The 19,158-nt window shown below is 36.0% G+C and overlaps 1 protein-coding gene across 1 annotated transcript in view; it reads right to left on the bottom strand.

Annotated features, from left to right (window-relative positions):
- ANOS1 (anosmin 1) overlaps window positions 1–19,158 on the bottom strand; it is a 120,973-nt gene that overhangs the window by 10,067 nt on the left and 91,748 nt on the right. Inside the window, exons 9-10 of the mRNA XM_057389829.1 lie at window positions 15,432–15,581; window positions 867–961 (exon numbers count right to left, since the gene is read on the bottom strand). Of these exons, the coding sequence (XP_057245812.1) occupies window positions 867–961; window positions 15,432–15,581 (245 nt within the window). The remainder of the gene's footprint in view (window positions 1–866; window positions 962–15,431; window positions 15,582–19,158) is intronic.

Genomic DNA, 19,158 nt, shown 5'->3' with positions numbered 1-19,158 from the left:
AATAATTTTTTTTTAATCAGCCTCTAATATTTGCTCTGCTGACCCCATGAAGCAGTAAATCTTACAGGCTAGTAATACTGTGTGAGAAATTACATCTTTTGATTTACTCTTGTACATGCCATTAACTCCCCTGAATTGATGGGGTAGTACAGATCAGGGTAAGAAGGAAAAGTGAATTGAGATTTTGTCCATTCTCCATAACACACTAAATCAATTGTGATGCACCAATCACATTACTCTGTTGTTCAAATAATGTGTTACAGAGACAGATGACACTAAATTGCCTACAAATTGAGTATGAAGTGCTGCCACTGTAATATATATTTGGACTGACRTGTACTTAGATGGAGCTGTTCTCTCTATCTGATATCTGTCTGACTCCCAGATTTAACATTTAGTATTTGTCACCTACAGTTCTTCTTTTCATATCTATTATTCTCCTCAGGGTTGTAAAACTCACCTGCACATATAAAACAAAAYCTGGTTTATTAATTACTATTATTACTGTCCAGGATTTGCACTATGCTAAGGTCCCATATTATTAATTGTAGATAAAGCTCCATGTTCTATATGCTGTAGAAATATATAAGGACATTGTTAACAAGTTTGCGTGGTCTCATTTYCTAAATAACAACAAAAACAAATAAAGTATTTTAGCCTAGTGTGGATTTAAAAAAACCAAGCAACCCAAACACAGTCCAGATACATAATTTTTGTGTTTTGCCAMAAAGGAACATAAAAAAGAAAACATCCTTACTGATCAATGAAACAGGGTATAACACATATTATGTCATGTTACAGGACCAGCATTTGTCTTGCTGCCTAGAAACTACTCAGGGTCAAGCAGAAGGAGAGTGGACACTTACATAAGTCAGCTCTGTTACTTTCCTAAGTCCTTTGGTGTCATTGTGTGCACAGGACTCCGGTAACCAGTGGACTTGGAATTGATTCATGCTGATATCTAAATGATATAAAAAGAGAGGAAAATATATCTATTATATTTTCACCATTGCAACCTTTTCTGGCTTCTCTGGATAAACAGGAGTTTTAAGTACTGTAGAGTTGCCAATTCTTCACTTGTACCTAAGCAATCTTTAATTTAATGGAGAAAATATTACATACCAATGTAATTTAAACCTTGTATCAGACAATGGAGATAAAATTTAAAATAGTGATACTGCATTTTCAGATATGTTACCACATACTGCTTACATTAAAAAAAATAAAAAATTGAGCATTAAGAAAAAGAATCTCAATGTTTCTACTTCAAATCATCCTGCAAATAATGGGACTGACTTTGTGTCAATTGCTGGACTGTTTAAATTGCTAGAGCATTGCAATACTGCTGCCTGGCACTGCTTGAGAAATCTGTGCTTGAAGATATGTGAAAATGCCTGTAAATCCCTGAGCTTTCTTCTTTCAGAATACACCATAAAATCTGTTCAGTATCTGTCCAAATAAAATTCTAGTCTTGCCTCTCATGAGTAATACCAAAGGCTTAAGTTTACTCTCATCTAAATCAATGACAAAACTTGCTGCATTATCAACAGTATAAGCTTTCAACTTATTTCCAGCTCTTCTAGCTTTTTGTMTAATAATGCTTGAACAAGGAAGCAAAACAAAAAGCAATAAAGAATTGACAAAAGAAGGAAAACTCATTAGGTAGTGCAAGTAGTTCCTGACATTTTTCTGGATTTCATTCTCTATAMAGATATGCAAAATTATGTCTGTTATTATTAATTAGCTCGGTATGACATAGCCACTAATGTGCCAGACCGTGGGTTTCAGGAGGGAAAACAAATATCTCTGACGCCTTAAGGCTGATCTGGCATTAGACTGCTATGAGCACTTTGGATGCAGAAGAAAAGGATTGTAAACTAAGGAGAAAATAACTAGTGTAGGAAACTAGCTGAAATGGCCCCTTGAAATAGATTTTTGCAATAACTGTTCTTCATTACAACATGTATGCTAATTATTTTTGCAATTTCTTTGGAAACAATATTTCTTTCAAAAAGAAACCTATTAAAAAATACATTTCCTGCTTTGTGATTTTTCCCTCTCATTTAAAATAAATAAAGAAACGGATGTGCTTTTGCTTGTCTCTTCAAGCTTTCCCACTTGACATGCCTATTGGATGAAGACAAAAATTCACAGGGCATTTGTAAATAGGTTCCATCATTTGTAAATAGATTTAATCTCTTATTAAAGAACCGATTYGCAAACACCTGCAGTTTCTGATAACTTCTGTATTTGAAGAAAACAGAAATAGGTTAAAGAAAAAGATAGAAAAAAWWRRAAAAAAAAATTAACATTTTTTAGACATTTTTATATATTATATATTTATATATAAATTATATATATATAAATATTATGTATATATATATGAAAGAATAGAAAGAACAGAATATAGAAAATTACAAATAGGTTAAAAAAATCTATCAGCTTCCACTGTGAATGGGGTAGGTACTGGATGAGCCACTCAAGCTGCATCCAGCTGAATGTCAGCCACGGCCACCAGAGCCAAGGATTCTGGATTAAGCTCAGCTGAGGTTAATACACTGAGCCCACAGCCACATCTTTTTCCTAAAAAGTCATTTGAGTAGTTAATATGCACAGAACATTCATTACTTAATGAGACTGATTTTGGACAGTTTTATCAGAAAACTCTGCTATCCCTTCTAAAATAAGTACAAAACACTGCCAAGAAACTGTCGGACTCCTTCAGTCTGCGTCCCTGATATTTCAGATGTCACAGAATCAATTGCCTTCTGAATATCTGGAGTTTTCTTGATTCTAAATTTTCTGTTAGGAGTCTTTCTAAAGCTTTTAAACTTCATTGTTCTCATGGTTAGAACGTCTATCATTAGACATTCACACTTTCCAGAACTCAAAATATTTGTACAGAAACATTGAACTTGAAGCACATAATAAGTACTAGCACTCAATTGAGCAGCTCTAAGCTTGTGAAATTAGTCAATAAAATAGCCACTTAAGTAAGAACACTAGACAGCTTATCCAAATAATTACTTTTAGTTTAAATTTATGTAAAGAGAGAAAAAAAGGCAATCCAGAACAGTTACTTTAAAAATCTCTTAATGATACTGACATGGAAATTATCTCCAGATGCTCAAGCTAAAGACTTTTAGATCTCTAAGACAAATGCATGTAACTAATCTTTTCAAATAAACTAATAGTTGATGTTAATTATCTTGACTATGACTTTTAAAGTAGATTTTCTGAAGTATAAAATGAGTTTATAGAGTTTAGAAGAAGCTTCTATGCAGATACCTCATGATCATGTTCCTTAAATCCCATATATACTTAGCTCTTTTGCTCAATAAGGGCATGCAGTTAACTTTTTCGGACAGAAATCTTACATCTCTAATTAGAAATATATGGATCAGGGGATGCTCTAAAGCATTTTTTTTTAATTCACTTCAAACTGCCTTTATTTTTACAGGAGAAGCATCACAAAACTCTATTGATAGCGTTAAGAAAGATGTTCTTAAGCAGATTTTTGTGCTTTCGCCCTCTCTTCAACTTAAACTCTTTGGTTCMATTTTAATAAAAACAAATAAATATATTCCCGATTTTTCTGGATGCAAAAAAATGCATTTATTCCACATCTTCAAGCTGAAAAAACAGATCAAAACTTTACTAATGCCAATGCCAACTACATCTGTTTGCCACTTGGAAAAGTTCAGGTTCATATGCATAATTTAAGGATCTTAAATCAGTAAGTAACAAGWACTTTAACACAGCCTAAGCCATGGCTGCACAATGGTTACTGGGCTAAATCTCATCACATCCCCACAGAATTAAAAACTCTGAGTATCCCTCGGAAAAATAATCCACAAAAATTCCAAGTAACTCTGCAACTTCTCCTAGATGGAATTTCTAGTTTAAATGGTTCTACAGTTTATATAAAATAAACTACATTGTAAAGATGATTTCTTTTTCTCATCTTTATCAACCTCTTCCACATTTCTGTTTTGTACAAATACTTTAGTGCTGGGACTATGAGTAATTTCATCTAATGTGGTCTTTTGTTTGGTTTTTTTTTWAYGTACTACTGCAGACAGCTACCTTCTCTGCCTCAAATATTTTTTTCTCCTTTACATTGCACAGTTACTGTTCCAGGAGAGTGCCAAATTTCAGGTTTTTAGCTGAAAAACTGGCATAGCATGGGCATAACAGCACTGAAATTTGTTCATGCAGCCCAGCATCACCATTATGGAGCTACTSTCACTCCAGGAAACCAGGTAAAGAGATTTAAGAGGTATTTATTTCTTTGTATCCTGTGATACACAGCAAGAAAATCGCAGCAGACTTGTTTTGGGAATTGGGAGTAATTCTGACATTGGTTTGCTYGAGGTCTTCAGGCAAAACAGTTCAAGGCTCCTTAACTCTGTTCCACCCCTGTCAAGTGGTGGAAATGATAATGGTGTGTGTTCTAAAAGTATTTCAGCTCTTGTATATTATTCTGAGGTAGGTCTCTACTATTTGGTACAAAAATGCCAATTAATACCAGCTGTGACAGCACTATTATGCAGGCAACCAAATTACAAAAACTTATTAGAAAGGAAAATCAAATGGGATTTGCTGGAAAACAAGGTTTCACAGCAGACATGTTCAACAACAGCAGCTCAAATTAAGGTTTAATTACAATAAAAATGTCWGGCATCAATAAACACAGTAACATCAAGTTGATTTCTGCATCATGACAGGATTGAAAGCAATTAACATGCAGTGTCTGACAGATTGTCCCATTATAATAAAAGAATATATAAAAGTAAATATTATAAAATAAGACATATGAAAACCTTTACCTGCTAGCATAAGATTATTAATTTAATTAAAATAACTAACAGCTGTGAAATGAGTATTTCAGTAAAAAAAGAGACTACATTCTGCATTTTTTGTCAACTACCTCAACAGACTCCCTTCAAAACATATACATATAATTAATATGCTCACTGTATGTGAAAAGGAGTTGCTATCAAAGCTTGGTAGATAATGAGCCATATGTAAACCTGATGTCTTCATTCAAAGGTAACTTTTCTTTAAACTGAATGCCAGAAGAAGGATGAAAWATCTGTGAAATTATTCAGTGAGAAAATTATTGAAATAATTTGTTCCGTGTGCAGCTAAACCTTTAAGTTTATTATATTTTGTTAGATCTCATAATTCATATAGCAAACCACTGTGATTTTTTGTGACTGGCCATGTTTTTTGTTTTACTTTGCATGCTGGGGGCATTGTTTTTACAAGCTTCTGAGCATGCTGGCCATTATTAATAAAGCACTTGGGCATATGAACAGTTGTGTTAACTTCAATAGTTAAGGGTAGCCAAAGGATCAGGCCAGCAAGTTTAGAACCTTTAGAACCTAGCAACATCAAGACATTAATGGCCATCAAAACCATAGTTAAAAGTCAGTYTTGAACATGTCTTTGATGGTCTTATACTAACAGGAAGAAGGAAATACAAAAAACTAAGTTCCTTTCTGGATTATGTGTCTTGCAGGATTACTGCTCTAAAAATAGGCTACAACAAAGAGATAAGGTTTCATATTTACTATCACAACACAGGGCAGAATCTGCTCAGGGCACATAATGTACATGTCTCACTATCTACAAAATTGATTGTTTCTACTGTAAAGTTATAGTATGATTTTGCAGAGCTCTTTTATAAATCCTGGAAATTTAAAATTTATACATCATCCAGGAAAAAAAAWATATTTACCTCCCTATATTGAATGGGGAAGCTGTAGCAATGTTACATTGTGAAATTAATAATGTCTTTCATAAAGTAAAACTTATTATCAACTCTGAAGTGCCCAAAGATATTATACAACTAAAAGGCTTCCTGARGAAATGTTCTGCTGCTCTCTCAGGCTCATGTTCATCTGATTATTGGAACAACATTACTTTTCATGTCTATACAGACATCTACAATATGCAATTTTTCATCAATGCTTTTTCCTGATAAAATTCAATTGATGGAGAGGTCCTGAAAAATATGCAGGGAAGGCTGAAATATGGGCCAAATCCAAGTGAATAAATGAAAAAGTGTTAATTACTACTAGTCCCTTCAGTTTTGAAGACATGGTTAGCAGGAAGTGATCCACATGGTATTTATTGCATTGCAATAACAGCATGACAGAAGCCCAGCTTGGGAAGGGATACTTCAGTACCTCAGTCAGTACTAGATCACAACACATTTATTTCTTCACAGATTGGTTCATGATCCATTATATTACTCTGATTCATGGTGTCCAACATTTGCAATCTGAAGCTAATGACTGAGATCTGAAGCTAGGACGAGAAATAATAATATAATAACAAGTGCTATTTTACTCATGGTAGTTTAGCAAATGCAAAGTGAGGTAAACACAATTTACCTTCAACTCATGTTAAAATGTTGCACTGATGTGCTAATGTACTGAAAGTCTCTCTGCACTCCCCTTTTTCCCGGAAAAACTACTTGTTCTGTTGYTGGCATTTTAGGTAAGTTCACTTGAAAAAAAATGAATTATAACAGCTCTGTCTCTTTTGCTTCCTCTGCCTTGATTCACCTGATGGTGTAAAAACAAAAAAAAAATCCGAAGTTTTGTTTGGTTATGAAATTCATGGTTGTGGTTGTACTCGTGACACCTCTTGAGAAAAAAAGCGTTTTAATAATCACCTATTCAAGAAGTATGATTAAAAAAAAMCACCAAAACCTTCAGCTGACATTTAAACTTCACCCAAAAAACAATTATTAGCAAGACAAACTATACTGTTTCCTGCTCTTACATGGAATATAAGCAGTTTAAGTTAAATCACAAAGATTTTGTTTCTCACATTATGCCATTTAAAACAAACTTTCTTTCTACAGAACACATTCTTTGCATAATAGAACAGTAAGCCTTTCCAAAAATTGTGTCAACAATTACTGCGTAATTTAAAGACAGGCCTGAGACACGGTATTTTTGTCCATATCTAGACCTAGGAAGCCTCAAGGTTTGAAGATGTTTATATTGAAGGATTTAAGCCTGGGATCATCTCTAAGCCGGATTACCTCTACCCTTACTTATTTTCCCACACACAACAACCTATACAAGTGAGTTCAACAGTATCTCATTCTGGTTTTCCATTACAAGGAAATTTGCCTCTTGTAAGCTCCAAGTCTCACAATAGCTGCTTGTAGCCTGAATAGAGGCTTTCTACATTACTCCCTCATAGCCACGTTTTCAAAGCTATCTAAGCACCCCAGACCTGAATTTAATGAAAAGAAAAAAAAACCCAAACAAACAAGTCCAAGGCTTGTTAAGGTTATACACACATTGAAAATGTCACTAGGTACTCCACCATTAACTTTAACCTTCTGTGCAAGTTTGAAAAATGTKGACAGTTATTTAGATGAGCAGACTATATTGAGGGTAAGTAATCTTGGAATCTCTCCCAATTCCAGAGACAAAGTACAACTCATCTTGTCCCTAATTCCACAGTGGGGAGGAGATGCAGGGATGCACCAGCTACTCCCTTCTCACTCACATCTCACACYATGTATGGGTGAGTTTGCATGCACATACAGTGATCCACTGAGCTCCAAAATTGGACTTTCCTGATATGCACTGCAGAATGCCATACCAGGATGTTGCTTTGTTGAGCTAGTATTCAAAAAGTTTATGGCATTAACATGCASTTTCTAAATCTGCAGTTTAAGATCGATGAGTCTAAGAGATAAAGAACAGAGCAAAACCAGGTTAAATAGCTATAAAATCACATGTGTATAGACAAGGGAAACAGAGCAAGAAATGGTATTCATTTATTTACAAAAAAAAAAGGCTTCAAAACAGAAAAAAAAAATCCCACCCAAAAAAACAACCAAAAACCAAAGTGGTTCTACACAGAACTAGCACATAAAACTCTGGAACTCTTATCACTCAGGATGTTTTAGATGCTCCGAAATTTGGCGATCTTCATAGGACACTGGGTATTATCATGAAGATAAATGCACCAGAAGTGAATAAATGCAATGAAATCACATTGGGCTCAGGAATTTTTGTAAACTAGAAGTTACCTGAAGCTGGAACAATACTATGCATAAACACCATTATACTCYTGTCCTATTCTTATGTTCCTTTGGATTTGCTTTTGACTACTGCCAAGAACAGAACACCTGTTGGTCTAGACTATTCTAGATAATTTTGTATCCAGTTCATGGTCACAGGAGCAAAATGAACTGATATTTAACAACTCACTATACATCAGCTCCTTATATAAATATAAATTTAGATATAATTTCAGTTTCAGATAACGTTTTTTGGTTTCTTTCCCTCCAACTCTAGCTACTCATTCAAATAACCCAGTTTCCTCCCCCTGTTTGTAGTGCCTACGCAACTGCTTTTATGGCCACCTTATAAACTAGCYAATTAAAAAATACAGGTTAAAAAGAGGCACGTGGAGGAAAACTGACCCAATTTACAAGAGGACACTCATTAGTTTAAACCACCTTCACCATAAGCATGATGACTCCCTGCTGATAGGTTAACCTCCCCTGGATCATGAGATCAATGCCTTATCCAGAACTCAGGCAGGCTAAGAGAGCACTTAYGAGCAGTTATGAACCCATAGCTCATGAGAAGCATCTTGTAAACTGCTGAACYTCAGTAGCTTTTTGCTCACAGTAGGAATGGTAGGACTGCTTCAGGTGTGGTGGTGTAAGTATGAGAGACAGAGCTGTGACTTAATATGACCCAGTGATACAGTTTGGGGAAAAGAAAGGAGGAGCTTGGTTGGTCAGAGCATGGTGTTAATAATGCCAAGGTTGTGGGTTTGATCCTCATATGGGCCATTCACTTAAGAGCTGGACTCGATGATCCTTATGGGTCCAACTCAGAATACTCYGTGATTCTGTAAMTGGATGGTGAAAAGATTCCCATTTTATCCCTTGGTTATTGAGAGTGCCTCAAATCAGACATTGACACTGACAAGCTTAGTGATAGACATATACATATAAAGTACTGTGATTGTTGTTAAAATAATTAACTTTCTAYGTTGTGGTAATACTCAGGAAGCAATTCAAAATCCAGAAAAATTGTACTAGGCATACAGTATTATTGAAGGTACATAAAGATGCTGGTTTTGAAGTTGTATTTTTTTCCTGAAGAATTCAAAATCGGGCAAGAGATTATTTATTGGTTAGATGGYTAATTTTTTTGAAGCCTTCAAGTGGGTTAAGTCTTGATTAATGATTTTGCAATGAAATATTGAATGAGCATTGACAGTCTGACTGCAGGTACTGATTCCACCTAAAGATGATCTATCCTTGGATTGAACTCATTGACCAGGTAATTTGCTGTTATATTTCTATTTGATCTTTAAATGTAAGTTCAAAAGAAATCAAGCTCAAATTTCTATCAGTTACTAAATTTAAGAATAAAAGAAGAYTTCTTTTAAATGCAAAAATTAAGTCAAATTAAAACTACTTTTACAATGACTAAAAGTGTTCTGGAGTTCTCAGGTCATACTGAGGACTCGTGCACAGCTCACACTACACAAATTTTAAAATGAAGCAATAAATGGTGTGTAAATTAAGTGTACAGAGTGTTAGAACCAGTCTGATGAATGTTCTGGACCAAACCAGTCCAGCACAGSCTCCAGCAGGCATCAGTGGGTGCCTGTTAAGTAAAACCAATGTTCTGTCCTGTCTGTGCTCTGGGACCACAGTTGGTAGCTCTGATTTGACTTGTGATYATTTGATTTCCTGGCAGACCTTGAATCAATTCCAATTACATTCCTGAGAATAACAGTTGGACAAACTTGTCTCTAAGTCTCTCATACAAAGAGCTTTAACCACCTACCCTGAAAGGTATGGAGGTTTGGAAACAAGTGAAAGGTAACAAGTAATGGTTTTCKGTTCTGCCTGTGAAACCATGAAGAAATGCAGCAAACTGTGCCTTTGAACAGACTTTCCAATATTATCCCATTTGCAGGAGAGATGCCACTGAGGTTGCCACCACTGTAAATGTAATTTTAAGACTTTATAACTGGCCCACTAATCAACTGCAGACTATTTGAGAATTTGAAAATATCTGCTCCACCAAATTCTATTAGTTGTGGTTGATGTTTTTCATGACTCCCACCATTTACAACATTTAAAGTAAGTATTTTACATTTGGATAGGAACCAGTCAGTCCTATAGCCATTTCATAAAGTACAGCAAGAGGAACTGCAGATGGTCAGATATTCTCCTTTTTGTCCTCTTCRAAAAGGTAAAAACATTTTTCCTGAAACTACTTTAAGATAAACTAAAGGACTAAGACAAAGTCAGGGAGGAGTAGGAATCACACAGAAACTTCTGACAGGATATTCTTTTAACTGTGGAATAATTTCTCATGATGATTAAAGCTGACAGCACTACYTATCTCCCCAGGCACAATGGTGTGGAAGCCCATAGGATACAGGAATCCGAGCCAGATGTGGACCATGTGGAAAAGCAAATTCTGTATATTTACTAGTGCATTTCTAAAGAGTTGATCTAKCCAAAGAGTCCTGTGCTTAGAGCCAGCTTTGCCAATTAAATCCCTTAATACTAATGCACATTGTTCATACCCACACAATCGACCACTACTGAGACAAAGTCTCTGTATTCTCATGGAAGTCTGAGGGCAATATATCAGTGTATGCTTCACTGTAATTAAGTCAGGTCATTTTGTGGAAAGAACCATCTGGACCACAGTGATACCTTGAAGTACAAGTATTTTACTGCTTGAATATCAATAATCAGAATATGGCCAGCTGCTCAAACACTAATCTGCCCAGTGCAACAGCTAGTACTAAACTAAATAATGCTTTAGCGTTAAGCAAGTACTGTTGAATTCTGTACAGCAACAGCTGGAAACTCCAGCTGCCACTGAAGGATCTCTTTACCTTCAATGGCTCTCAACTTCCATGAGAAAGGACCATTTGATATCTGTTATCAATGGGCAAGCTTTCATTTTAAAACCTGCTGTATGAAATACCTTWTTACAAACAAAGAGTGAGCACACACAGTCACTTCCTTTATGTCTCTGAACTAARTGAAAGTTAATTTTGTTTTCCTAAGATCTGGGTTTGAAAGCATTGGTGTTACCTTTCTGTTTGCTTTGCCTTGCCTTGCATTTTATCCTTTTCTGTTACTGAATTSGTTATTCTTGTTTGGTTGATTTGTCAGACAATGGAGGATTCTCTGCCTCTCCCTGCCTTAAGTGCTCTTTTTTTCTTCTGCTTTAGCATTTACAGAAACACAAAGAAAGAAGCCTGAAGCCAAGTCTTAATGCATTTTAAATATTTGTCTTTTTAAGCAAAACCAAGGGGTAGATATATTGATTTTAAATATCTAGAAGTACTTAAAACGTTTAATTTAAACAGGGGGAAGTAAATGCACATAGACTTAATTCAAAGAAAAGGAAACTAAAGCTTTACCTGAGCAAGGAGAGTTGTATTATACTCAAATAACAGGCACTAAGAAAATGGTAGTGAAGGCAGAGTAATGAGTTAGAAAATATTGTTGTGACAAGTGCTTTGGARAGAAATTACATTCTGATATTTTAATGTATTATAATTATTGCAGCAAGTGATGAGAATATATGCAGTGAGTTTATAAAAAATGGGATTTTTTTTCCTTCTGTCTGTGGGCAAAATCTTATTTTCACACAAATTTGCAGCAACTTGAACACTTTTCAGCTGCCTCCAACACTCAGCTCTCTAGTTACCCAACCACAGAAAAATAGAGAAAACTTAAGCATCTTTTAATTCTCACACTTTCAGTCTTGATTACTGCACAAGATAGGGAGGTTCTTAATCATCCTAAGTATCTACTCTTTTTAAATAAGGGTTTCAGAGTGCATCCCTTCTTGCTAATGGATGGTACTCTATGACCTCAGCACCAAGGAGTTACAAGTGATTTGTATAATTTGATTCCACTACTTGACAATTTCTCAATTCAGATGGCCAAAAAATCTGGGCACAAACACATTCCACTTTTCACTTACAAAAGGGGGATTCATGCTGTTTAAGGAATGTTGTGTTTCTCTAATCCCAGGCCTAAATGAGAGGCAGCAAGGAAAGGACATTTTTTTTCCTTCAGAAAGGAGCTATTGTATTCATATGCAGCATGCCTAAGGATGGCTCTGTCTAGCAAACATCCCATGCATTTGCTAAGTACCTTGTACTGCTTGAAGTTTGGATATTTTTGCTAGCATACATCCTGGAGTGATTACTGTCATCATACCAAACTACTCAAACTGAAAGATTATTTCAGAAAGAGCTTTATTTTAATGTAAAGTCCAGATTCTGCATTGTATTCATGCCTTATACTTACTGAAGTTAATGGGACTTAAGAAATGACACTTGAAGAAYAGGCCCAGATAAGCCTTTCCTGCTCACCAAATTGTGGCACATTATGATGCACACATATGGAAATTTATCCACTTTCTCAGACTTTTATTCAACACTATGTTCAGTTTCTATGTACTGCTGTGCAATCACTCCTTTACTGTATAACAAAGTCAGTTTGGTAATAGTTTGCAACACCCCCCCAGTGCAGTTGTTGCACAGGACAGAGGTGTGATGAATTCTATTCAGAAGGATGATATAAAACCAAGAGCTTCAGCCCAGATGTCATCACCATGTTCTTTTCACTGCCATCCTAGAGGCACATCTGCAAAGCTCCCTAAGGAATACATCTTCATAGTCATGGAAGAACTMTCTTTGAATGGTCAAGAGACAGCACTACACTGTCTGTAAATCCTAAGGCACGTTGYAATAAACTCAGATGGCCTCTGCAGGCTGCTAGTCATGAAGGATAAATTCCCTGTCACTGAAAAAAAACAATGACAATATCTGTTACATGACTTTAGAGACGGAACTGAATAACTTGAGTTAACTTCAGAGTTAGTTCTACTCTGAGCAGATGGTTGGACCATCTGATCCCCAGAAGTCCCTTCCAGCCCATTTAAATTCTTCTATAATTCTGACCTATTTTTAGCTCTTCAGACTGAGTAAAAAAACTTAAAACCCAAAACAGACAAAGCAAAAACTACTACAACCAACTGAAATTTGATCAATTTACAAATGTCCAACATGTTTAAACATGACACTTTCAGTTCTTCTACTTTTTTTTTTTTTATCATGGGAACTCTTATTCTTATCAACCTACTTATTTCACATGGTTTCATGCTGACCTCTTAATTTTTATTTTTTTACAGTTATACATTCTAATTCAGCATTATAAAATGGCYGTGTTTCTCCACCAAGAAAGTGCTGATTTTTAATAGCAAAATATACAAAAATGAGAACATTAGTGCAATCAACAGGGACTCCTGTGTTCATCCACCATGTCAGAGAYGAAGAGGTCAATTTTCTGTCAGGAAGGATTTGAACTCTGCCTACCTACAATAAAAATAGATGTTCTGCTAAAGCAGAAGCAAAAAAGAAATGTTCATGGCAATGAGCAGGCTCAGGTACAGTCTCTCTCAGAATTTCCCATTACATTTGCTGCACTCTAATACCTCCTACAACTCCCTGAACACAACTTAAGACAGTGCAGCTCATAAAGGATAAAGATGTGTGGGTACAGTTCCCAATGCAGCTGGCTCAGTAAAGGCTGTTTTTCAGGAAGATGGGACACAGCCAATGTGATCCTCCTGCTGTGTTCCTTGCACGCTCACAYAGACCTGCTCTGCAGTAAATTGTCACCAGCAAATTTACTGCGCCTCATCCACACACTACATAATCTCCAAACTCTTGCAGGGACTACAGAAGCTGCTGGCTTCTCAGGAGCAGGTGATTTGCTGTATTTCAGCTCCACATGAGGCAATGGTTCCTGCTGAATTACTGCATGTGCTGTCACTCAGAACACTGATATTTTCTTTTYAAAAAASAARAGAAAAAGGTAAGTKTSACGAACTGCCACATTCTGCCCCTCTTCACAAACCTTTGCTATCACTGTTTGTTCTGGAAGAAAAATGAAGGCATCTTCCATGGTATGGCTGGGGCAGGTACCTAAACATCCCAGTGCCCCTCACAGCACTTTCCCCCACTTTTCCCCAGGACCAAAATGTGCTTTGGGTGTCCCCTTCACACAGCTTCACACAAGGTGAGTCAGCTGTACAGTCAGCAACTTCTGGCACAAGGTGACAGCACATAATCCATGACATTTCTGACAGGCCTGTGACATATCTTTCTTTGACATTCTCCAGTTCTGGAAATTATGCCACTTTGAAATACTCTTATTTCCAAACTATGAGTCGCTGTAAAGATGCTGACTACTTTATTTCTTTTTATGGATATTTATAGCTTTTAATACCAATATTACCTCCAGGTATGCAGCAGATGGTGAGATTCAGCTCCAGATTTAGATGGAAACATTTAGGTTTCTATGGTGCAATGGCTCTAAGCTCAACAGCAGTGTTATAGYACCATTATAAATAGTGAACACCTATTTCAAGGTATCTATGTTGGAACAAGAATATCGYTGTTCTGCTCAGGATTTTTCCTCCATTAAGTATAACTAACTGTGGAAAATTCACAAGGTGAATTTCAGTGGGGTGCCAGCATTTTGGTCTCAGGACACATGATCTTTCTCCTGGCAAGGGGCTGGCAGGAAAGCAGCTGCAGTTGGATTGATTGTTCCACTGGGCTCAATCCTGACTGCAGACTGAATTGCACAACCCTGTCTGACGCCTGTGGGAGACACTGGCTCCTCATCTTTGAATCCTGTCCCTCATTTTTTTCAACTCACASTGCCAAGAATAGAACCTCAGCTCACAGAGAGATGTCAGGCATCTCTAAGCTTTCTACAGAAGAGCTTTCTAGGCTCCCCTCTGCTCTCAGTAGAGAGGCATCTCCAGAGAGCAATTCTGCTGCTGTGGGGGATGAGTTGCTTCAGAAGTCACCTGCTTTGCTTTTCTGACAATAAAAGGAGCTTGGACGACGAGTTGACATCTCACTCGCAGAAGTCTAAAGTTTAAGGTGATCAGTCCCAACCAAGCTCAGAACATATAAATCTCACTTTGGATAACAAAAACCACATTTTCCACTAAACTGAACATTCCTGATTAAAAATGCCTGAACTTTTATTTAAACTTTAAATTATTCCAGGTTTCCACAAAGTCACCTAAAGATGAAATAATAATGGGGGAAGCTAGAAAAAAGAAAACTAGCATAGCCAAGACAGGGACAAATATTCAAAATGTGTGTGTAGTCAGCAGAACCAAAGYTTACACAGACATAACACAAGGAGGAGAGGAAATGTTTCACTTTAATGTGATGGTGAACGGATGGAAGGGCAGGTGCAAGAATCAACTCAGAATAACTTATAACATTGTATTAATGTTCTACAGTTCTGAGATGGATGATGAGTGTCCTCCTTAGAAAAAATAATAAAGCAAAATTTGACAAACCTGTCTTCTTCCAGTAGACTTTGACCTGAAGTTGGTTGTCCTGATAGAAAGGAGCTCCAACTTTAAGAAAACGAGTGGTTTTCCTTCTCTGAAAGGTCGGGTAAGAATCTATCAGTCCTTTCTGTGGCTTCTCAGCAGATGTCCGTTCCTCTACAATACATAGAACAATCTGTTTAGCTAACTGCAGTGCTGTGTAATGATCATGATAAATTTGATGAAATTCCTAAGATAATAGTATCTTTAATCCAAATGATCTTMTTTCAGTTTCTCACCTAAATGAAACAAATATAAAGAAACAACTGTCCATAGTGGTTGAAAAATCACTCATTTGAAATTCAGTCTAAAAATTCAGACAGTGACCAAAAAAGATAAATATGTTTTAACACATAAATATGTTTTTACCAAAGAGTCATAAGGAGATGGACTGTAGTCATACCTTCAAGAACAAAAAATGTTAACACACTGACTTTTTGAACAGGCACAGTATAGTTCTCTGTAACACTTCACAGTTTTTACATTCATGCAGTGTTTGAATATGCACAAAATGCAAGGACAGCATTGAATGTAACCCACACAGTKCCACATGTGGTTACCACATCAAAGCAAACACAGTCCTCTGCTATGCTATATARGAACACYGTGGACARATTAAAGATARGTCTTGCCCACTTTCCTGTTCCCARCAGTGAATGGTGAATRCTTAGGAAAACAYTGCAATCAGTGGAATTTTCTTTCAGCAATTCCCTTGGTGTTATGCACCTTGCTTCCAATAAGCAATTGTAATTGGATGGCTTTTATCATTCATTTTGTTTGGCAATAATTTATCAACATTTAGCTGGGTTGGTGGTACTTATAGAYATTTTCAGTTGAAAAGAAAGAAATTTTCATTCAAACTGCACTTTTGATTGCACACTAGCAAATGCATGTGATCCAATTAGGAGGATCAGATTATGAACAAAAAAAGGCTTTTAATTAAATATTACACCTAATGAAAACTAAAAAGTCCAGTAACAAGGAAGTGGCAAATTATTATTTACATACTTGAGAGAAAAAGTTTCAGGTTTCAATAATTGTGTTATTGTACAAGTCACATATAAACTTGAACATTTTGTCTTATATGCGGCTTCACCGGAAACTCACTTGTTTTATCATGAAATTTTACTTTCTCAACCCTTTGCTGAATCCAGTATGATTCTTCATTTTGTTTGTTTTAAATTAAACTAACAAACTTCAGGAAATTCCTTCTCAAGATAACCATAATGTTACTACTGTCTAAACGGAAATCAAAAAGTTATGGAAAGAAGTACAAACTAAAACCTATTAGGCATTCCTCAACTTAAATTATTTTAATTTCATTAAATCTCTGYTTTGCTATTCTCTGTCTGATCCACTTCCACAAAAACCAGGACACCAATTTAGAGTATTTCTATATAAAGATCAAGCAAAAATCTTGCTACATTTCCCAGAAGTGAAGCACACAAATATAGTGAGGCATCGCATTTCTGAGTGTGGGGAAATGTAACGCCAGAGGGCGAGGTCAAAGCTCACAAAGGTCTGTAGGACTAAATTACTTCAGCGGGTTATGGGCCATCTCTRCTCTGACTATAGGACCAGACACCTAAAAACCAGAGCTGAATTCCATTCTACGCAGTGCAGACCATTGGACAGTGGGACTTCAGCAAAATTGGCATGTTGCTTCTGGAGTTACTTCCCAAAAGCCATGGAATTCCCAAAATAAAGACAAGCCATGAATGTCATGTCCTAGATAATATTTCAGGTTTTGTTTTTTTTTTTTTTTTTGTTTCTTTTTCATATTTTTCCATGTGCTTCTGAGTATTCTCAAAAGTACATCAAGCAGGATTGGCTCTGTACCTGACTAAACTGAGTGAGGTTCAGAAGATGAATTTGCATCTCCTCTTCATTTTTACTTGCTTTTCTATGCAAGCAATAATCAAACCATTTTTCAACAAACATTTTTCAAAAAACATACAAAAAGGCCTAAATACACCTCTCAGCAGAGTGCTCTATCGATTAAAATGGGCGATATCAGCGGTTTAGGGTCAAAGAATCTTGAATCYTTTACCTCATGGCTTTAAGAGAAAGGATTCTCAGTTTTGTCTACAAACTTATTACTGAAATACTCTAAAACAAAAATGTGCTTTAGCTGATACAGGCACTGATTTGCAGTTAAAAAGAAAACACTGCTTATTAAATAAATGGATGCTCATAATTTGAACAGTCAAAAGCCTTGAAAGACATGAGATTACAAAAATATTGTGCTGGGTATAGTTTCTCTAGTTTGGAAAACAATACAATTAATGAACCTTTTAGTACAGAAAGGTCACCCCAGTAAAGCAAAATAAAGCACAAGGCATTAGAAAGTCTGTACTAATTAGACATAAGCAGATAGCAGACTTTCACAAAAACTACTGCTGGTCTGTTTTCTGAGGCAAAAAAACCAAGGAGAGGGCAGAGTATCCAAGCAGAATTGTGGAAGGAATTTTAATCTAGYTGTGATAGGAAAGCAATGATAGGAAAGAAGTGCCACTGGAGTGGACAGAAAATGATAAAACAGCCAAAGTCACATGTGAGGCATAGCATGAATGAACTCCAATTGGTAGAGGATTTGTAAGTAGTGATTTAGAAGTGACCTGCATCAGATTCTGAAAAACCTRACTTTTTGAGGAGGGAAAGCTTTAACAAAGATCTTCTTTTTAATAAAATTTCACAGGAATTTTATTAAAAGAAGCAGAAAATTGGGCAGGGAAGGGTGTGGAAAAAATTTTTGCTAGTTTATCTAGCAAACTTTGCAGAGGGAAAAAACAAAGAGAAAAAAAAAAAGTACTGAACCCTACAAAAAATTCTTAGGAAAAGAATCAGCAAAATGTGAACATGTCCCAAAAACACCAATGATATGCTCAATGACTCAGGGCATGGAACTAAACACACAGCTCTCACCATGATTTTTCTTCTATTACATCTCCTGTGTACAAATAGAGAAGAAACTTAATGTGGTGACTCTAAAAAGATTTTGACATCGTGCACAGTCCTGCAGACTAGTCCTACTTTTTTAGGGGATGACAAAAAGCACGACTGTATAAAGGTACAACCTTGGAGGGCCAAGAAGGAAAGGGAAGAATTCTTATATTCATTTATATTGGGCCTCACTGAGGGTATAACACAAACTTGCCTAATATACAGATTGTGGAGATTCAAGCTGCTATTCTGGTATGGATTTGAAGCAAGCACTCAGTGTATGGAAGAGACAAAAACTTCACCTTCTGCTTTTGCYCAAGATGGCCCAAAAAAGTAGTAAAGATCAATTTAACATGGGAAAAAAAGGGATATTTAGGCTTATTTTTCTTCTTGGTACATTAATATGGGAAGCAATCATAGACAAGAAGGTCTGTTATAGCTTACAACTACATTACAATATTTTATGTATACCCAAACACAATATGGAAATGATAGCAGTTGATTAATGAGGTTGAAAGTAATTACAGTTATGTTATGAAAATGGCTACAGGCTTAAACTTTGAGTGTACTTGAAAGAATGTAAATGAATAGAAAATGAAATGGAGTCAGGGGAAAACATTTAAAATGTTTAAAATTCTTTAACATCTTATTACCAGAATTCTGCTGTATTAGTTTACCAGAGACCCATCAGCATCTGAAGCAGTAACCCAGTATTGTATTCTAAATGTATAAATAGCATTTAAGCAAGACT

Source organism: Malurus melanocephalus, unplaced genomic scaffold (genome assembly GCF_030028575.1).
Source record: "Malurus melanocephalus ecotype Western Australia unplaced genomic scaffold, MMel_1.1 scaffold_1, whole genome shotgun sequence".
Taxonomy (NCBI): domain Eukaryota; kingdom Metazoa; phylum Chordata; class Aves; order Passeriformes; family Maluridae; genus Malurus; species Malurus melanocephalus.
Note: the sequence above shows the minus strand (reverse complement) of the source record. Positions and strands in the feature narration are given on the sequence as shown.